The sequence below is a fragment of the Galeopterus variegatus genome, unplaced genomic scaffold (assembly GCF_000696425.1).
Source record: "Galeopterus variegatus unplaced genomic scaffold, G_variegatus-3.0.2 Scaffold230, whole genome shotgun sequence".
NCBI classification, from domain to species: Eukaryota; Metazoa; Chordata; class Mammalia; order Dermoptera; family Cynocephalidae; genus Galeopterus; species Galeopterus variegatus.
Window position 1 is genome coordinate 417,549 of NW_007726341.1, and position 23,215 is coordinate 440,763.

Sequence of the window (23,215 nt, forward strand, 5' to 3'; positions counted from 1 at the left end):
CTCAAAAAGGAAAAAACAAAAAAAAAAAAAAAAAAAAAATTACTTAGACAATAAGACTATGGACTCCAATTTACTATACAGATTCAGAAACCAACCAAGAATGAAAAGAACTGCTTCTGTTCTCTTTATTGGCTTAGTTAAGCTTATCTGACAAACTTTTAAAAATCCAATTTTTTCCTGATTAACAAACAATAATAATAGGCAACTAATTATTAATGCTAATAACTATTTATCAACAAAGAAATTCAATATTATTTAGCCTCTATTTAAACTAAATTAAAATTTTCTATTTGTATGTTCTGTAACATCTCAGAACTGAAATAACCATATATATGAGTACTTCAAAAAGTTTATGGAAAAATGGAATTAAAAGATAAATCTTTCCATGAACTGTTTGAAGACCTCTCATATTTATAACTTCTGAAACAACTGCCTTTAATTTTCCTATGATCATATAAACAAATGAGGACTCTAAAGAACATTTATGCACTTTCACTGAAAGTCTATTAATTTTACAATGTCACCCCCTAGGGGAAACTTGAAAAACCAAACTTGAAGCTTCCTACATTTAGTTAGTTACAGCAAGCTTAAAAAGGAAAAGATCTTTCTGTATTTAGCTGTATCTACGGCACCAAACCTGGCACAGCCAAAATATTTATCATACAGTATCCACTTTTAGTAAGGACTCAAATATTTCCTGCCTTCATTAAAGAAAAGAAAAAGAGAGACAGACACACTGAGCTCAGAGATATACTGTTAATAACAGAAAGTCTGTCCTTCATTTCCAATTCATTTAGGAATCACCCAGACGATTTTATTGGCTTTTTGTTCCCTTTCATTTGTTACCAATTTAACTAGTCCCTTTCCTCACACTCAGTCTGCCATTCACTCAATAATGCTTCTCTAATTACTACTTACTACCAGCAATTCTTTGTTCAACCATTTCTTATCTGCTATCTGTCATTCAGGTCCTGGTTCTATCAGTAACCGAAGAACCAGAATGATTGTGAGGATCAAAACAGATATACTGAAGGAAAGAAAGCATTGTTACAAATGCCAAGAACTACATGAATGTTAGTTGTCTGGTTTCTTTATTTGGTGAGAACTATATGGCCATAGTTCCCTCTAGGGACCCCTGTTGGCTTAAAATTCAGGTGAATTTAGAAAACATTTTTTGAGCATCTGTTCTTTATTATGTAAATATCTCTAGTGGCCCAACACTACCTGGCACAGTAAGTGAATAAACAGCAGGGAGCATGGTGCAAGCCTTGGTAAGCTTACAGTCCAGAAGAGAAAACAGGCAAATGAAAAGCAACTAAGTTAAAACCATGCGAGGCACAATGAGGACAAAGAGAAGCACCTTAAAACTAGGGGGTTTAAATAAGGTCTCCCAGAAAAAGCAACATTCAAGCTAGTTAGAATCTGAAGAATAAAAATGGACTGGGTGTAGTGGGGAAGAGATGAGGGGTCAAGGCAGAGAGAATAAAATGCTGGCAGCTTTGAAGACAAGAAAAAGTGAGTAATGTTCCAGGAATAGAATAAAATTTAGTTTGATTAAAACTCCAAATATGATCAAACCACGAGGGGTCACCAAAGACAAATTTTTTTTTGACAGATATATGGAGTTACTACAGGTGGCTTTAAAAAACATTTCTGCTTTTCATAAAGCCTTTTTTTTTTTTTTTTTTACTGGCATAAAATCATAACCACTTATAGAAAATAGAAGACTTAAAAAAAGAGAAAGTAATCAAAAGAAAAACATCATCCACGAACCTAAAAGCCTCAATCTTTTTCTCCAAGTATATATATAAAAAGTTCAGACCATAGTTTATGTGTGTGTATGTACATAATTTTGCATCCTGCATTTTCACAAACTTTTCCCCATGTTATAAAAGATGCTTCGTAAATTTTAAACAACTACATTACTTTCCATTCAGTAAATATACCACAATTTACATAACCATTTCCACAATGTTTGCATATTTAGGTTATTTTGAGTTTATTATAAATGTATAAAATAATTATTCAGAAAATTCTGCATAAAGTTCTTACTATATTTGTGATTATTCCCTAAACACAAGTTTTCCAAAAATGTAATTACTGAATTACAGATACTTTACCTTTTGCCAAAATGCTTTCCAAAACTTTGTACTAATTCACACAGCCACGTCAGCAAAGACTTTACCACATACTCATTTGCACTGTTATAATTTTGTAGTCAAAGAATGGTATGCCATTTTAATTTACATTTATTACTAATTAAGTCAAATGTTAATAATTAATATCCTCTACTTCAGTAGTAGTATGTATATATACTCTGTCCATTTATCTATAGGGATATTAGCTTTCGTAAAAATGAATTTGTAGACATGTTTTATGTATCAGGGATAATGGTTCTTTTTCTCTTGGAAATATTTTTCCTCATGCAATACTTGTTAAATGAATTTACATTGTGTGTAATATAGAATTTTAAAATATTTACAGTTCGCTCTTTTTTTTCACTAAGCATTTGAAGTATTTTTCTAGTAGCAACAGGGATTACATGTTTGAAGTGGAAATTAGGAAGCTATGACGATAGGTTAGGTATAAGGCCAGTATATGATACCAGAGAAACTGAGGAGATAAATACAATTTAAAAAATTTGGTGACTGATTGACTGTGAGAGACATGAGGAAAGAAAGGAAAGGTTGTTTCTAACTTCCAGCTAATAAATTTGAAAAGATGGCAGAAATGGAAGATATTCTAGAAAACTTTAATCTATCAACATTGGCTCAAGTGTTTTTTTTTTTTTTTTTGTCTTTTTTCGTGTCCGGCAACAGATCGCAACACTCAGTGTCGCGCCTGTACCGGACCGGGACCGGCAACAGGATTGCAACCCTCGGTGTTGCACGCACACCTCGCTCAGCCAGTGAGCGGCCGGTCTGTATGTGGGATCCGAACCCTCGGCGGGAGCGCCGCCGCGCTCCCAAGCGGTGCACTGTAGCAGTGCGCCACCGGGCCGGCCCTGTGTTTTTTTTTTTAATGGAAGGAATTAAGAAATAAATCAAAGAACTTCCCCCCAAAAGCACAGAATTCTGCTTTATTGATGACTTTTTTTAAATCTGAAGAGATATACCTGCTGTCTTTTAACCTAACTCACACTTGAGAAAAAACGCAATCTCAACAATATTTAGGAAATTAACATAACATTGTTATCAAAAAATCTCAAAAAGATAACACCTTAAAAAAAAGAGGCTGAAGCAATCTCACTTAGTAACATTCGGCGGGGCGGGGGAGGGGACGGCACAGAAAATAAAATAGACTAGGACATTGAGAAAAATAGAAAATACAATATACAGACTTGACACCTAAAGTGTAATACAAAAAAAGAAAAATTGATAAGCTGGATATCACCAAATTTAATAACTCTGTCTCTGAAAGATCCTGTTATGAAGTTGAAAAGACAAGTTACACAATGGGAGAAAATTTTTACGAAATACATATCTGACAAAAGGACTTTCATAACTCAGTAATTTAAAAAACGGGCAAAAATATGAACAGACATTTCACTGAGGATGATACACACATGGCAAATAAGCACATAAAAAGATGTTCAACTTTATTAGCCATCAGGGAAATAAAAATTGAAACCACAATGAGTTATCACCACACCTATTAGAACAATCAAAATGGGCACTGTAGCAGTGCGCCACTTGGGAGCGCGGCGGTGCTCCCGCTGAGGGTTCGGATCCCACATACAGACCGGCCTCTCACTAGCTGAACAAGGTGCGGTTGCAACACCGAGGGTTGCGATCCCGTTGCCGGTCCCGGTCCGGTACGGGTGCGACACTGAGGGTTGCGATCCGTTGCCGGTCACGAAAAAAGAGACAAAAAGGAAGAAAAAAAGAACAATCAAAATGAAAAACAATGACACACAAAATGACGGCAAGGATGCAGAAAAACTGGATCACTCATCATTCATATGTTGTCAATGTGAATGTAAAATGGAGTTGCTCTGAAAAAAAGTTGGCCAGTTTCTTGGTAAGTGTAGTTATAAAATGGCAACAGGAAGGATTCTTCTAACAAACTGTTCTCTCTCTTGACTATGATGATGGACACAGGAACTAAAACCTGACAACTGTTTAGAACTAAATATATACACACACGTGCAAATATACGTAAAATTAGGGAAGTCTGAATAAGATTGGTAGATCATATCAACGTCAATATTCTGGTTGTGATACTATACCATAGATTTGCAAGACATTACCAATGGGGGACATTGGGTACAGGGCATACAGAATCTCTCTGCATTATTTCTTACAACTGCATGTGGATCTTGAATTATCTCCAAAAAAAAAAAAAAAAAAAAAAAAAAAAAAAAAAAGTATAATTAACAAAGAAAAACTAATGGGATTCTTTCCGGGAATGGAGGGATGTTTCAAATATAAGAAAATTTACTATTATTCTATTACTTACTACATTAAAATGTTCAAAGAAGTAAATAATAAGCCTATCAACGCTTCCATAGATAGCCAAAAAGTAACTTGATACACATTATTTCAACATTCATTCCTGATTTAAAAAGAAAACAAAGACCAAACAACTTAGAAATATAGAAATATTAAGGCAACTTTTTACAAAAAGTATTTATGAATTCCAATTATGTGCCAGGTAGAGAAAGAAAACAAGAAGATTGAAAGGTAAACAGATGTTTATAGCACAACATGATAAGATGAGGGGCACACTGGAACAATTTCTACACCATTCTTGAGGTCACGAAAAGCAACCTGCAAGAAGTAAAATTTGTACTGGATCAGTAAGAGTAAGTTAGTCAAATTAAGAGGAAGTCAGAAGGGGATTCCAGGCAGAGAGCAACACACATAAAGCCCCAGAAGTAAAAGAGAATATGGAGCTTTGAAGAATCAGCACACAGTTTAGCAATATAATCTTGTACTTCTTTTCCTCACAAAAAATTCTTTCTCAGTCCAGGAATTTAGAAAATTCTTAGTTGCTCTAAGAGAATAAAAATATAAGTTGATATCTGCACCTTTCCATCAAAAGTTTAAACAAATACAAGAAATGTGATCTCTACACTACATAAAAAAATGACATCTAAAAATTACATCACTCTTTCAAATTTAAATATCACAGCAATTTGGTATCTATCACAATCTATTTTAAAATACAAAAAGCTCTTTTTTAAGAGTCAGAAATTTGACATTGTGCTTTTTTCTTTTAGCCCATATTTCTATGTACTTGGACTACAGAATGCTCAACAGTCCTTACTTGATTATCCTATTACTTTGCAACAAAAGTGTATAAGAATTGAAATAGAAATTTTTACAAAATTTCTTGTGAAAAGGTTAAAATTTTCTTTTAGAATTGAATTTTTGCAATTATTGTAATATATAATTGATCAGAACAACATGAGTATTATACATTTTAATCATCATTAAATACAAAAGGTAAAATTTTATTGGAAATGCATCTTATAATGAGTTAAATCAAATATCTAAGAATTGATATTATTTGTCATTATACTGAGCCAGAGTAGAGTATTGGGGTTCTTTTCCTACTTTCATTTTTATGAATTTAACATAGGAAAAACTTCATTCACATAAAGAAGCATATGACAATGGAAGGAGTTTTGTCACAGCAAAATCGCTGAATTCTTTAAATTCCTTCTAGGTTATAGGCTAAAAACCATACAATCACCTATCATCAAATAATATTTTTAATAATCTCTTGGCTGACAATTCAATTAGGTCTGCTTCAAAGTTTGTTTAAAAACTAAGAAAAGATTTGTTACCCCATTATTAGTGTTATTCATTTTCTCAATTCCTGTGATATATAGAAAAAAGATATCATAAAGATTCATCATTTTCTTTCAACCAGAGCCTCACAGGAGCTTGCTATTTGGATGAAACAAAGCATTACTACCTTTAGTATTTCTCTTTTGCTCTTGTGTCAGTCAGGGATGATCTTCTTTAACAATGAACAGAGAATAAAGAGGTAAGGTCATCCAATGGAAATTTTTATCATTTGGGAATTTAGAACACTGTAACACAGGACAGTCTTTAACATGATGTTGAGGGGTTAGAAATCTCGATTCTCATTTGATTTTGGAACAGAGTTTTTAGGTAAATGCATGTATGGAGCAAAAGCCCTCAGGGAAGGGGGTCGCAGCCCACAGACGGCATATCTAATCAATTCTAAATTAAATAATATTGATTCTCATTTGATTTTAGAATAGGGTTTTCAGGTAAATGCATGCATAGGGCAAAAGCCCTGGGGTAGGGGGCCATAGCTCAAAGATAGTGGGGCAGAAGCCCATCTAATCAACTCTAATCACTGTTTAGGTATGGGATTGTATACTTTAATGTTTTTAGAGATAACAGGTGGTTGTCATACCAATCCTGTTATGAGATTTTAAGAATTGCTGAAGGGAAACTTGTGAAAAAATGTTTGCTAGGGGCAAGCTCTCTGTTGGGGTAATCTTTGGAGATAACTGTATTTAGGTTTTTTCATAAGAATGTAACTTTTGTTTAAGGAGAGGTTATACTTCAGATAATGAGCCAGTTTGACCAACTTAGCTTTTCACTAATTGTAGTTTGGAATGTCACTGTTTATTTTACTGATGTTACTAGTTTCCACTCTTAAGCTATACTTAGCCATAGGTAACTTTTGTAACTCTGCCCATGTTCTTGTCCTTTTGTAATGATTGAATCAACTGAATTTTCCTGTGAAACTTCCTTGTTTTTACAAGAAAAGGCACAAGCTAACTTTGAATGGTTGCCGCAACCGAGTTTTTCTCTGGGATACTGACCATTTGGGCTTCTCAATGCACTCATGGTGCTTTGAGTAATCCTTTTCTTGTCTCCGTCACACAGTGGGAAGTGTAACACATGAGGCATTATCCTTAACGGATATATGTATAAATGTAAGACTTTGGAAGACAGAGAAGTTCCCATTGTGGCCCTTCCATGTCCTGGTCCCCATAGCTAATCCACAGTCTTTCTCCAAATTAGAATGCTCTCTTGGAACCTTTCTTGCCCAGCATTTTCAAATAAAGGCTTATTCTTTGCTCTGGTTGATGTTCTTTCACAAAAGACAGGGAAAGACAGGAAGCTCTACCTAATACCTTAATTGAGGCTTCATTAACTACAGTAATTTGAATTGTCTCTTTTTTTCCAGACACCCTGGAGGATTTTCCACCTTCTCCTCCAGGGCAATACACCTTAAAAATACTCAAGATGTATGTGAATATGCCTTTCTTCATTAAAGTAGGAAAAGGACAATTGTGAGCAGGATGTGGGAAAAGACAAGCAGCATACTACTTTGTTACCCTGATCACAGGAGCTTTGTCAGGAAGATCAGTTTTAGGAAGGGCAACACAGAAGCTGAGAGCTGGGAAGTTGATTCCTTTAGAATTATTTGCATGACCCAGTTGAAAGCACAGGTTTAGTCTGCCTAGCACATTACAAGGAAAGAAGTCACCAAGAACAGTGTTCTCAGTTGAACAGCAGAATCAGACCCACAAATATAGCAGCTATAGGAATATCAGACAGTAAATATAAATAAATATATTTAAAGTGTTCAAAGAAATGAGTGTTTAAAAAATATCGTCAGAAATGGCTAGGCCGATTTGAAAACAAAAACAGTGTTAAGTTAGGCCAATTACAGGCCTAATTGTTAAAACCATACCATGTTCAAATAAGACAAACACTCAGCTGTAACCAATCCAGCTGTTTCTGTACCACACTTCCTTTTTCTGTATGTCACTTTCCTTTTCCTGTGTGGAAATCTTCCTTTTCCTATGTATAAATCTTCCGTTTTCTGTATGTCACTTTCCTTTTCCTGTGTATAAATCTTAGCCAATCAGACGGCAGCCCTGGAAGTGCTCTGAACCTACTCTGGTTCTGGAAGCTGCCAGATTAGAGAATCATTCTTTGCTCAGTTAAGCTCTGTTAAATTTAATTTGTCTACGGTTTTTCTTTTTAACAACAGAGAATGCTCAGAAATAAAAAATCAGAGTAGAAACTCAATAAATGGGTTAAACAGTAAGATAAGCTGCGGTGAAGACAGGCCTGAAGGAATTATACAAAATGTAACAAAGAAAGAGCAAGAAAAAATATGCAAGTTAAAGGGGAAAAATGTAACACGTCTAATCAAAATTTCAGTGAAGAATAGACATAATAAAGGAGAAGCAATATTTGAACAGATAATAGTAGAAAATTTTCCAGAATTGATGAAAGATAACCATCTACAGATTCAGGAAGCCAAAGTTCCAAACAAGTACACCAAATCAAGGCCCAGAAAAATCAGAATGTAAATCATAAAGGAATAAATTGATGAACTGGCTATATTTTAAAATTAAGAACTTTTGAACATCAAAGGACTTCATAAAGAGTGAAAAATCAAATTGTGAAGTGGAAGAAGACATTTACAACACATATAACAAAGGATCAGTATCTACATTATTAAGAAAAGACAAACAGCACAATAGAAAAATGAGCCAAAGGAAAAATAAGCATTTCAAAGGGAATCACAAATGGTTAATTAACATATGAAAAGATGCTCAACTTCATTAAGACTGAGAGAATTGCAAATTTCACTCCAATGAGATATCATTTCACACCCACCAGATTGGCAAAAATTAAAAAGTCTAATAACACCAAATGTGGTTGGTACATTAGCATTCATTTTATTATTCTTTAAACCCTATATGTACATTATATATGTTCTTTTATATGTATATATTTCATAAGGAAAAATTTTTTAAGTGCCACCTGGACTTAGCGATAAAAATGTATGTATAAGTGTTTGTTCATTACCAGTGAAATAGTGGGCATGTAAACCAGACTGCAATGGGATGAAAAGGCTCTATGAGAAAAGGATGTAAAGACAACTAAACACAACTACTGCATGCTTACACATGAGGTCAGGCAGACAGGACTGCAACTTTAGGGGAATGTTACAGTGAGAGCTTCTGCTATTTTTAAATAAAGGAAACTGGGACAAGTTTAGAAAGAAATATCAAGAGGGAGTGGATAATGACACAGGAAATAAAGGGTCCATGGGCAGTCACAAAAGTGCATAATTCAGAGCTCATGAATAGGCATTAGTTTTATACCTAAACAAGGGGTTCTATTTTACTGTTAGGAGAGACTACCTCTTTGTCCTTATCACATCACTTTCCCCCTGGCTCTATCCACTCCAGTCACAATGGCCTCCTCGCTCCTACTTCCAGCAAGTCTCTGCCTCAGGATTTTTATACTCATTATTCCCTCTACGGGGAGAATACTCTTTCCCAAATGATGCTAAGCCTGCCTTTCACTCCTTTCTCTGCTCAGTTGTCAACTGAGTGAAGTGTTCTCTAAAACTTTGAAACTGAAATCCTGTCTGCTCTCCCTATCACCACTACTCCTGGTACTTCCTATTCCCTTTTCCTTATTTATTTTTCTTCATAACCTTCTAACATTCTATATAATAATATACTCATTTTATTGTTCAATCATCCTACCCCCATTGTACATAAACTCCATGAATACAAAGATTGTACCCACCATGCCTAGTAAAATGCCTGGTCCAAGGTAGAAGCTCAATAAATACATGCTGAATGAATGATTAATGCTGCCTGCTTGAGGATCTTGAAGAACAATTATAATGGAAATCATACTGTAAGATTTGAACAAAATGAGATAAAGTAGAATAATCAATGTACTGCCTACAGAAGTGACATTTGGATTAGATTTTGAATCATGAGTTTGCCAAGGACATTCCAAGAGAGTGAAGACTATGGAGGTTGGAAAGGGCTGTGAACATTTGAGAAATGTGGTACATGTGGAGTATGGGAGGGATGACAGTGGACCAGATCTTAGCTAACCTTACAATGTCCACAACAGGGAACACATTATATTGAACTTCTCATTCCAAAAATCCTTTTTAGAAGATTTCCAGTTGTTTGGCACTTGTTTTATTTGCAATAAAGCTAGAACATAGAAAGCAAAATAAAGTTTACATAAAACTGCTGGAACTATTGCTCGCACTCATTGCAAAGAAAAAAGTCTGAATAAACTTAACCTATGCTTTTCATTGACTATAGGTTATATGATCACAAAGTGGGAATACTGCTACCAAACTCTCAACACCAGGTATTATTCATATAAGAAGTCAAGACGAAAAATTCTCATTGGTGGGAGAAAGCAAAAACGGAAATGGTCAAATTCAACTGCTTGTTTAGTAGCAGATATTCTCCATTTAACTATTTATGAGTTTTTGAATGGGCTTGCATGCTGTCATAATTCACCTGCACTTATACTATGTTTTCAACTAGTCTATCTTCCTTTTATCCACACCACTACTCTCTTTGAGACACTCAACTCCGTTTTAACTACAACTCAATTACACGACTATCCAGATTATTTTCAGAATTCCCTGGTGGAGACAGGAGGCTCTTGTATGTTCACACAGAAAAAAACCTTAGGTAAGTGTGTTCCAGAGTTCATGAATTCAGTTCTGGAGCATTTAAATACAAGACGGAAGAAGCAGTGGACATCACGGTGTTTGGGGATTTTTGCCTTCCTGGGCCAAGTAGAAGGTCTGGCTCCCTGGGGAGGGCCGGGATCCAGGGCGTTCCCAGAGCCGGCCAGAGGTCAAAACTCAAGTCTAAAGCCAGGGGGGCGGGGCATGCCCCACGAACCTAGGGGCGGTGTGTGGGCCCCGGAGTGTTTAACTGGGTAAGGAAGGGCGCGGCAACTCGGAAAAACTCACAGTAATAGGCCACCACAGGGTCCCGCTTGTCATGCTCCTGAGCCGTCCTCAAATGATGTTGTATGCTCTTGAACTGCGCGGGGAGCGGGGGTAGAGGAGCAAGCGCTGCCATCTCCACTCTAGGAATCACCACTTCCTACTCGCGCGCCACCGACACTTCCGCTTCCGTCTGCGCGGTCGCGCGCCCAGAGCTCTGGGCAAATCCCACCCACTCTTCCGTTGCTTAGCAACGTCAAGCCTACTACGGATGCCCAGGAGGGATATATTTTGCTACGCTCCTGGCAGTTAGACCCCGACAAGGCTGAGTGGCTCTACAGTTGTGCTGCACATGGCACTAGCGCTGTCTGCTGGTAGGAAGAAGAAAAGTTTTTGTTTTGTTTGGATTTTTTTGTTTGGATTGGGACGGAAGGAAGGATAGAAAGGGAAGAAAGAAAATAATGTTTGTTGACTGCGAGAAAGGGTAAAGGTGTCGATTGACTGGCATCATTCAGAAATTATAACTTCCAATTTCTCAAATAAGATTAATAGTGTCGATAGAGGCCTTTTGGATTTTAGACACTTTCATTTCAATTATTACATGAGAAGAAACATGGTTTGTTTAAATTTTAAATTAAATGGTGTGTTTATATTTTAAATTATTTATATGTTGACACATTGGATAAAATAACCAGACTTTTTTCCAACTTAAACACTAAACACACGAAGCTTAAAGAAAATTGAACTTTTGTTCTGATTTAGCTAGTATACATTTTAGTGAATGAAGAATCTGTAGATTTCTTATTGTCTGGAGAGTATTAACAATTTGCAAAGTATTGCCACATTCATTACCTGTCTTATTGCACAGATAGGGTGTTTGGGATTTCATATTCAATGCTGCTGGCTCATAGCATAGTACAATAGGTGTTAGCTTTTCCTTCTACCATCGATGATTTCAGTTCTATTTCTCTCCTCTCCATCTCATGCTATCATCCTTCAGGATTTTAAATTTTGTTTACCTCCTCCAATAACCTTCATCTTTATTTTGTCTCAGTCCCCTGTTTTGTGGTATCATCTTAAAACTGCTTTTCATTGAAACCACACTATTTCCTAGAACCAAAATTTCAAGCTCTGCAATTTCCCTCTACCTGCTATTTTCTAATCAGTCCTACTCCCTCACCCCAGAAGAACCAGCTCTATGTTGATATATTATCCCACTCCACATCATTTGTCTATATCTGTTTTGCAGAGTCCATCATCTTATTCTGGGTGTGGCTTTTTTACCCAGCACGAAACAGTTCTGTATTCTTCCTCAATCTCAGCAACACATTTACTACCACTCAAGAACGTATGGATTCTTTCTCTTACTCTCACTATCCTTACCGTCTAGTCAGAAGGTGCTCGATTGGTAGAGAAGTTACTGAAGAAAAGACGACTGGGATAACCATGAAAGTATTCTTTCTGACCTCACAGCTTATTTATTAGTTTCCTATTACCTCTTGATTTTCAACTGCAGCTGCTCAGAAGCATCGAAAAAGACTCACATCCAGGTCCTACCCCCAGGCATTCTGATTTAATTGTTCTGGGCTGGGTCCTAAATATCAGTATTTTTAAAAGGTCCTCATGAAATTTCAATGATACATTTAGGGTTGTGGACCAGTGTCCTAGTGAATGTTCATAGATGATGTTTCAAACTTTCCATACTCTCTTCAAGCCAAGCTCTCTGCCCTGATTGCCTTGGTCAACGACTGTATCTCCTGCTATTGAGATTAAAGCAACCGGAGATGAATTCTTTCACCTTGTCTCTGCTACAACTCAACATGATAGTAACTAGCAAGCATTTGCTGAGCATCTGCTATGTATCATGTGTGTCTCTAAGGTCTTTACATAAATTCATTTAATCTTCACCACAACTAAGGAGATATCATTATAATTACTTTATAAATGAGAAAAGTAAGACACACAGAATTTGAGTAACTTGTACAACATCACAGCCAGTTAGAGTGCGTTTGACATTAACATCCAGCTTTTTTGGAGCCTGTTCACCTGACTATTATTATTAGACTATGACATCTCTCAAGACCCATAATATATATATATATATACACTTGGGTTTTATCTTTCCTCTATTGGATCATCCTATGTCTGAAAAACGAATGTTCCTCTTCCTGGTGAAGGCTGTGCCTTGCTGTCGTTCTCCTGATCTCTCCCTTCAGGACTAGAGGTTGCCAGTCCCTTTCTTCTTTGCATATGTTTGGGGCAGGAGCAAACAAGTGAAATGGTTAGAATTGGATTTTACACTATCTGCCAACACATGCTCTCGTCTTTCTAAATACTGTATCCCCTTTACAAGAGGATAATTGATATGATGGAGAGAAGTACAGAGATACTGTTAGCATAATAGCACATTGAAATTATGCCATGAAACGAAGTAAATATTAATAACAGTGAGGTTGGTTTTTCCTGGTTTTCTATGAAGAAGGACCTAAAATCCTTTCCATACAGCTCTGAACAGTTTCTGAAGGATCTGACATCACCCTCCAGGATGGGGCCAGAACCTTGGCAAGTGAGGGGAGAGCAGAGATGTAGAGCAAGATTAAGTTTATTATTTAGAAATATGTCTTTCAAGGAATTTTTCCATTTCATCTAGTATCAAATTTATTGGTATAATATTGTTCATAATGTTTCCATGTAATTATTTTAATGTCCTATTGTGATGTCCCTTTTTTATTTATTATACAGACAATTTTCATTTTCTCCTTTATTATCACAAACTGTCTAGCTAAATATTTATCAATTTAACAATCTTGATGCATCTGCAAAGTCACATTGCAGAAGTGTGGGTGTGAAAATACGAAAAAAATTGTGGCCAATTTTATATTGTAGTACAGTGTGTCCTCTGATCACAAATACAAATATCCCTCCCACATGTCTTCACCATCATCCCAGGATGTCAAAAATTTCATCTAATTATAGCATTAAGGTTGAAGTCCAGGGTTTTGTGATTTGCATGATAGCTGAATGTGGCTCAGATGTGACTCCTCCAAATACAGAATCTAAAAATAATCCAAAAGGAACAGTTATCTTCCACACAACATTGGTGTACAGTGGTGATACAGGGAAAGGATTACTTCGTTAGGCACTTCCATTTCAAAAATGGAAGTACAGGAGATATACAACTGTTACCGCTCCATAACAATTTTGAAATCATGCAGAAGAAAACTATTGCCAGTTGTCTCTACTCTGGAGTCAGGAATGTTCCATGATTAAGGCATTAGTACTATTTTCTGAAAGTTGCTCCCTATTCTGCTGTTCTTTACTGCTTAATGGAAGAGAATGCTCTCTGGTTCATTGTGGTCCATGGCCTGTAGCTCCAACTTCTGTGTTGTTGGCTGAAAGCATCTTCACTTTTTCATTAAAAGAGGAAATGGCTGTATTTGAAGCCCAATAACTTCCTCAGACTGCTTCCTGCCAGAAAATAAGTTGGAGAGCTGGAAGTCTTTTTCATAGTTTGACAAATATCTGGTCTTTTAAATCTAAACTAGTAGTTCTTTTGCTGGTACAACACTCTTAATTGCTTTTATGGTTTTCTATGTATCAGATTTAGTACTTTTAGTTTGAAAAAAAGTTGTACTATTATTTTAAAGATATACTTCTCTCTACATATATATTTACTGATATTTTTGTATATTAATTTGCTTTTAAGATTTTTAGAAATCTTTTATCTAATTGAGTTAGTGATTAGTCATGCCTTAAATATTTGAGAAGTCTTATAAAAGGAAATTATAGCCACATCACTGATTTGATTTTACCCTAAGATCATCTCTTACATTAGAACCTTTTTACTTGCCAAGGAGACTAGGAATGAGAAAAAAAAATTCACATGTAGCTATATCGTGATCCTCTATATTTTCTCCAAATTTTGCTTGCAAATTCATCTCTAGGCTTCTTCACAAATTAATCTATGTTGATTGCAAGAACATTGAAACATGGAAAATTAAGGAGGAAATCAGCTTGGACCTTCTTATTTTCTCTTGTGAAGAGCTCAGGGTATTATTGAGGTACATGGCAACTGGATAGTGCTGCTGAGCTTGTCCTTTATCCTACACACCTGGTCAGATATCATTGTGAAGAGGAAAGACCAAGTGGAGAACTAACCAAGTACAATATACACTAGGGGAGTAGTTGAGAAACACAAAGGACTCCACAGAAATAAATGTCATCAATGTGAGTACCTAAGATCATGATCTCTGGAATCACACATTTGACATCTCAAGAAAATTATTTACCACCCTTGGATCTCAGTTTCTCCAACTAGATATGACAATTGTACTTACCTCATATAGCTGTATGTGCATTATTAGAGGATTTGGAGAATATTTCTCCTCAATGAGAGCCTGAAACCTATTGTTTTGTATTAATTTTTTTTTGTTATGCAGACTACAAACTATCAACAAATTAATGATCCTTCTTAAGGAAGAGTCACAACTCTCTTCAGTGTAAAGAACCTTTGTGTTTGCCAGAGAAGAAGTGTTATAGGGAAGGATGGAAAAAATATGCAAATCACATGTCTGTTTTCAATGTCTCTCTTCTCTCCTCCTATCTCTGTTGAATCCACTTTACACGGAAGTGTTTCTTCTTTCAGAGTCTATTAAGATATCAAGATATCCACTCTGCTCAGCAAGGATTAGTGGGATTGAACCCCAGGGAGGATTTGGGTAAATTTAATCATTAAAATCTATGTCTGTTCTCCCAGCCTTAAAGATTTTTAAAGTGACCAGGATACCTTCATGAATTTCTTGAATAAGTGAACACGTTTGTGGCAACAACACCAGCTTCCTTGCTCAAACTTGCTAAAAGCTCTTAATTTTAAGTAAAGGAGTGTAGGGGCCAAGGGAAGACTTCCACTGTAATCCTCACAATGTGGGCTAAGCTGTCCAGCCTCCTGCATGGCTCAAGCCACCCCAGTGACCCACACAGCCACCACCCACCTGCATGGGCCCAGCCACACATGCTGTCCCAGCCACAGATATAGTTGCTGGCATCCTTTGGAAATACTAAGTCTATTCAGAATTACTAGGTCCACCCAGAACCAAAACTAAAATGCCCCACACAATGGGCAATATATAACAAATCTATAGGAGGGAGTCTCTCTTCTCAAAAGCCATCCCAGAGTAGAAGAAGCAACCACCAGATGACTAGGCATCAACACAGGGATACTACAAATATGAAAAAACAAGAAAATATGACACCACTAAAGGACCACTGTAATTCTCAAATACCAGACCCCATACCATTGATATGTCTGAAAGGGAATTCCAAGTAACAATCAAAAAAAGACTCAGTGAGATACAAGAATATTCATTTAGACAACACAACAAAATGAGAAAATCAATCCAGGACATGAAGCAGGAAATTTACAAGGAGATAAATACCATAGAAAAGAATGTAGCAGAACTTCTGGAACTGAAAGATTCATTCAATGAATTAAGAACTACAATTGAGAGCATAAGCAGCAGGCTAGAGCAAGCAGAAGAAATAATTTATGATTTTGAAGACAGTTTTTTTTAAAGAACACAAACAGACCCACCCCCCAAAAAAGATAAAAGAATTTTTAAAAACGAAGAAAATCTAAGAGAGTTAGCAGACCACATTAAGCTCACAAACATCCAAATTATGGATATTCCAGAAAGGGAGGGGAAAGGAACAGGCATGGATAATATTTTCAATGAAATAATAGCAGAAAACTTCCCAGGTATTGGTAGAGATATGGACTTCTAGATCCAAGAGGCTCAAAGATTTCCAAACAGATTCAATCAAAAAAGGCCCTCTCTCAGACACATTGCAGTCAAACTGTTGAAAGTCAAAGGCAGAGAGAATCCCAAAAACAGCAAGAGAAAAATGTCCAGTCATCTATAAAGGAGTCCCCATCAGACTAACAACAGACTTCTCAGCAGAAAACCTAAAGGCCAGAAAAAAATGGGGTGATATATGAAGAGTATTAAACAAAACAGAAAAACACTGCCAGCCAAGAATATTATACCCAGCAAGGCTATCCTTCAGAAATGAAAGGGAAATAGTGTATTTCTTAGAAAAAGACAAACAAAAGCTGCGAGAGTTCACCATCACACAACCAGCTCTACAGAAAAACCTTAAGGGAGTCCTGCACCTGGAACCCCCAAAACAATAATCACCACTATGAATACAAAAGAAAGGATAAACACCACTGGTAGAGCAGATATGCAAACAAGAAAGAGAAAGGAACTATACCATACCACCTTAAAAAATCAACAAACTCCAAAGAGAAACAATAAAAGGGAAAGAAAGGAAGAAAAGATACTGAAATCAACCATAAGAAAAGCAATTAAATGTCAAGTGTAAGACAGTACCCTTCAATAACAACCCTAAATATAAATGGATTAAATTCCCCACTCAAAAGACACAGACTGACTGATGGGATTAAAGATATATGGGATTAAAGATTAAAGACCCAAATATATGCTGTCTATAAGAGACTCACTTCACCTATAAAAGACACACACAGACTAAAAATGAAGGGATGAAAAAAGACATACCACAAATGAAAACCAAAAATGAGCAAAAGCAGCCATTCTTATATTGGATAAAATAGACTTTAAACCAAGAAGCATATAAAAAGACAAAGAAGGCCATTATATAATGATAAAGGTATCAATCCAGCAAGAGGACATGATAATCATAAATATATATGCACCCAGCACCGAGCACCTATGAATATAAAGCAAACACTATTAGACCTAAAGAAAGAGATAGACCACAATATGATAATAATTGGGGGTCAGAACTCCCTCTCTCATCATTGGACAGACCATCTGGGCAACAAATCAACAGACAAACAGAGGATTTAAACTATACTTTAGACCAATTTGACTTGGCAAATATCTACAGAACTTTTCACCCAACAACTACAGAATATACATCCTTTTCATAAGCACATGGAACATTCTCCATGATAGACCACATGTTAGATCACAAATCAAGTCTCAAAAATTTTAAAAAATTGAAATCATTTCAAGTATCTTTTCAGACCAGAATGAATTAGAATTAGAAATTAATAACAAGTGAAAAACAGAAAACTCTACAAATAAATGGAAATTAAACAACACACAGTTCAACAACTTATGGGTAGAAGAAGAAATTAAACAGGAAATCAAAAAATTTCTTGCAACTAATGAAAATAAAGACACAATCATACCAGAACCTGTGGGATACAGCAAAAGAAGTACTAAGAGGGAAGTTTATTGCAGTAAATGTTTACATCAAAATAATTGAAAGATTTCAAGTAAACAGCCTAGTACTATACCTCAAAGAATTAAAAGAACAAGAACAATTCAACCCCAAAATTACTAGACAGAAAGAAATAATTGAGATCAGAGCAGAACTTAATGAAATAGAGATCCAGACAATAATACAAAAGATCAGTGAAACAAAAAGTTGATTTTGGCGAAGATAAACAAAATAGACAAACAATTAGGTAGGCTAACTAAAAAAAAGAAGAGAGAAGACCCAAATAATAAAAATCAGAAATGAAAGAGCAGACATTACAATTGATACCATAGAAATACAAAGAATCACTAGAGACTATTATAAACAACTATATTCCAACAAATTTGAAAACCTGGAGGAAATGGATAAATTTCTGGACACATATGAACTACCAAGACTGAACCAAGAAGAAGTAGAAAACCTGAAGAGACCAATAACAAGCAATGAGATTGAAGCAGTAATTAGCAGTCTGCCAACAAAGAAAAGTCCAGGGCCAGATGGCTTTTCTGCTGAATTCTATCAGGCTTTTAAAGAGGAATTAATACAATATCTCTTCAAATTATTTCAAATATTGAAACAAGGGTCATTCTCCTAAATTTATCCTATGAGGCCAATATTACCCTGATATCAAAACCACACAAAGATACAACAAAAAAAGAAATCTAGCGGCCAACGTCTTTGATGAACATAGATGCAAAAATCCTCCACAAAATATTAGCAAGCAGAGTAAGCAACACATCAAAAAATTATACAGTACAATCAAGTGGGATCCATTCCAGGGATGCAAGGATGGTTCAATATACACAATACAATAGATGTGATGCACCATATTAACAAAATCAAGGACAAAAACCATATGATTATCTCAGTAGACACAGAAGAGGCATTTAACAAAATTCAACATCCCTTCATAATAAAGACTCTCAACAAATTAGGAATAGAAGGAAAGTATCTTAACACAATAAAAGCCATATATGACAAACCCACTGCCAATATCAGTCTGAAAACTTTAAGAACAGAAACAAGGCAAGGATTTCCACTCTTACCATTCCTATTTAACATAGTATTGGAAGTCCTAGCCAGAGCAATCAGGCAAGGAAGAGAAATCAAAGGCATCCAGATTGGAAAAGATGAAGTCGAACTGTCCCTGTTTGCAGATGATATGATCCTATATACAGAAAAACCTCTACAAAAAACTCTTAGAGCTGATAAATGATTTTACTAAAATTGTAGGATACAAAACCAACATGCAAAAGTCAGTAGCATTTTCATGCTCCAACAACAAACTAGTAGAAAAAGAAATCAAGCCATTTACAATAGTCGCCAAAAAAATAAAATATCTAGGAATCAATTTAACAAAGGAGGTGAAAACCTGTACAATGAGAACTACAAATCACTGCAGAAGGAAATTAAAGAAGACACAAAAAGGTAGAAAGACATTCTTTTTTCTGGAGCTCCTTGCTTTTGGATTAGAACAACATTGTGAAAATTTCCATACTACTCCAAGTCATCTACAGATTCTACAGATTCAATGCCATCCCCTTCAAAATACCAAAGACATTCTTCACAGAAATAGAAAAAACAATCCTGACATTCATATAGAACAACAAAAGACCCCAATTAGCCAAAGCAATCCTGAGCAAAAATGAATAAATGAACAAAGCTGGAGGCATTACTCTACCCAACTGCAAGTTATACTACAGAGCTATAGTAACCAAAGCAGCATGGTACTGGCATAAAAACAGATACAGACAATGAACAGAATAGAGAACCTGGAAACCAACCACATACTTGCAGCTAACTGATCTTTGGCAAAGGCAACAAGAATGCACAATGGGGAAAAGACTGCCTTTTCAATAAATGGTGCTGAGAAAACTGGACATCCATAAGTAGAAGAATGAAACTAGACTCGTACCTTTTCTATATGAAAATCAACTCAAAATAGATTAAAGACTTAAAAATAAGACCTGAAACTATAAAACTGCTAAAAGAAAACATAGGGGAAAAACTTCAGGTAGTAGGACTGGGCAAAAACTTTATGAATAAGACCCCAAAGCACAGGCAAGAAAAGAAAAAATAAACAAATGGGATTAAATCAAATTAAAAAGCTTCTGCACAAAAAGAGAATCAACGGAGTGAAAAGACAACCTACACAATGACAGAAAATATTTGCAAACCACGCATTCAACAAGGGATTAATATCCAGAATATACAAAGAATTCAAACAACTTGACAGTAAAAAAGCAAGTAACCAATTAAAAAACAGGCCAAGGATGTGAATAGGCATTTCTCAAAGGAAGATATACAAATGGCCAACAGACAGATAAAAAATGTTCAGCATCACTAAGCTTCAGGGAAATGCAAATCAAAACCACATTGAGATATCATCTCATGCCAGTTAGACTGGCTATTGTCAAAAAGACAGAGAATAACAAATGCTGGTGAGGATGCAGAGAAAGGGGAACCCTCATATACTGTTGGTGGGACTGTAAATTAGTACAGCCACTATGGAAAAGAGTATGGAGTTTCCTCACACAACTACAGACAGAATTGCCATATGATCCAGCAATCCCACTGCTTGGTATATCCGGAAAGGAATGGAAATCATCATGTTGAAGGGATACCTGCACTCCAGTGTTTATTTCAGCTCTTTTTACAAGAGCCAAGAGTTGGAACCAACATAAATGTCCATTGATGGGCCACTGGATAAGGAAATATGGTATATATACACAATGAATACTACTCTGCCTGGAAAAGGAATGAAATTCTACCATTCACAGCAACATTGACGGACTTAGAGAAAATAATGTTAAGTACAATCAGCCAGGCACAGAAAGAGAAGTACCACATGTCCTCACTAAGTGAGATCTAAAAAATATGAAAAAACCAAACCAAAACCAAAAAGAAATAAAAAAAAATAAAAGAAATATACAACAAAACTATAATTTGTTGAACTTTCAGAAGGAGATAACAGAACAGAGGTTACCAGAGGTGGGAAAGGGGGAGTGGGAGAGAGGTTTAGTAAAAAATTGATAAAGGGCCACAAAAAATGATTTCATTGTGTAATGTTAAATATACTAATTATCCTGATTTGAGTATCACATTGCATGCAGGTATCGATATTCAATGTGGAACTCCATAGATTTGTACAATCAAATGTGCTTCAAAAAAATTTAAAAACCAAACAAAAACAAATCAAAATAAAACAAAAACAAAATATGAAAGTCTCTGTGTGTGTGTGTGAGTGCATGTGTGAGAGGGAGAGAGTAAAGGAGAGTGAAGGCAGTAGTATACCTAGAAATAATTCATCTCTCAACAAACAGGGTAACCATATTAAATACACAATGGCCAGGTAAAATTGGAAAAAAAAACAAATAGGAAAAAACAAAAACCACACTAAAATTCATATGTAACTACCAAAGACCCTGAAAATCCAAAGCAGTCTTGAGCAAAACAAAGGAGGCATCACACTTCCTGATTTCAAAGTATATTAAGTACAAAGTGACAGTAATCAAAACAGGGCAATACTGGCATAAAAACAGACATATAGACCAACAGAACAGAAAAGAGTGCCCATAAATAAATCCTTGCATCTACATTCAATTGACCTTCGACAGGATGCCAAAAAAACACAATGGGAAAATGATAATCTCTTCAATAAGTTGTGTTGGAAAAACTGGATATCCACATGCATAAAAATAAAAGTTAACCGTTATCTCACACCATATACACAAATCATCGCAAAATGGATTGAAGCCTTAAGCTTTAGACCTAAAACTATAAAACTACTAGAATAAAACATAGGGAAAATCTTCCTGACATTGGTGTGTGCATAAATTTTGGGGTGTGACACTAAAAGCTAGGCAACAAAAGAAAAAACAGACAAGTGGTATTACATCAAACTAAGATGCTTCTTCACAGCAAAGGAAACAGTCAATAGAGTGAAAAGGCCACCAATGGAATAGGAGAACATACTGTAATTGTAAACTGTATATTTGGTAAGGGTTAATATCCAAAATACATAAGAACTCATATGACTCAATAGCAAAAATCAAAAGCAAAACCAGAAACAAAACCCCAAATCCAAATAACCTGATTAAAAAATAGGCAAACTACCTGAATAGACATTTCTCAAATGAAGACACACAATTGGCCAACACGTACGTGAAAAGGTTTCAACATCATTAATCATCAGGGAATGCAAATCAAAGCTGCAGTAGAATACAACCTCAAGCCTCTTGGATTGTCTGTTATCAAACAAAAACAAAAACAAAAATAAAAGGTAAGTGTTGGCAAGGATGTGGAGAAAAGACAACTCTCAAACACTGGTGAGAATGTAAATTCGTACAGTCATTATGGAAAACAGAATGGGGGTTCTCAAAAAATTACAAATAGAATTACCTAATGATCCAGCAATCCCACTTCTGAGTATATACCTGAAGAAAATGAAAGCAATATCTCCTAGAGCTATCTGCAACCCAATGTTCATTGCAGCAATGTGACTATAGTTAACAATACTGTATTGTATAACTGAAATTTGCTAAAAGGGTAAATGTTAGGTGTTCTCACTACACATATACACACAAAAAGGTAACTGGGAAGTGATATGTTAATTAGCTTGACTATGGTGATTATTTCATAATGTATGAGAACATCATAATATCAGTTTGTACCCTTCAATATATATAATTATTTGTCAACTATACCTGAATAAAGCTGAAAATAAAAAAAGAAGGTACATGTATTGGCTTTAAGCTGTTCTTTGTGATTATTCATCCCTTTTTTCCATTCATTTGATGAATATTGAGCACGTACAGTACCAGCTGCTATGTGAGGAGTCTGAGAATGTATGAGAACAATGTAAAGTAAGCCTTAATGGGGCTTACATAAGAGCATGTGTGCTTGTGTATGTATATATGTATGTACATGTGTATATGTGTTTATGGTTGAGATGTATGCTGCTGAGAAATTGCTTAATATGAGGCACGATTCATGTTTAATCCTTCAGAGTATGGTCACAAACTATACTGGCTTATTTTATATGTGGCAAATAAAGAGAAATAATCTCAATACAAGTTTCCTTTCTAACATTCTTTGATTCTCCGTAATTTGCATTGTGTCACAGTACTTTACTGTTCCTTTCATGAGATACCCAATGACTGTTGAATGGGGTGGAATA

The 23,215-nt window shown here is 35.6% G+C and overlaps 1 protein-coding gene across 1 annotated transcript in view; it reads right to left on the minus strand.

Moving 5' to 3' along the window:
• VTA1 (vesicle (multivesicular body) trafficking 1) overlaps positions 1-10,982 on the minus strand; it is a 76,257-nt gene extending 65,275 nt beyond the window's left edge. Inside the window, exon 1 of the mRNA XM_008566245.1 lies at positions 10,756-10,982. Coding sequence (XP_008564467.1) covers positions 10,756-10,867 — 112 coding nt within the window. The 5' untranslated portion in view covers positions 10,868-10,982. The remainder of the gene's footprint in view (positions 1-10,755) is intronic.
• Between the last annotated feature and the right edge of the window lie 12,233 nt (positions 10,983-23,215).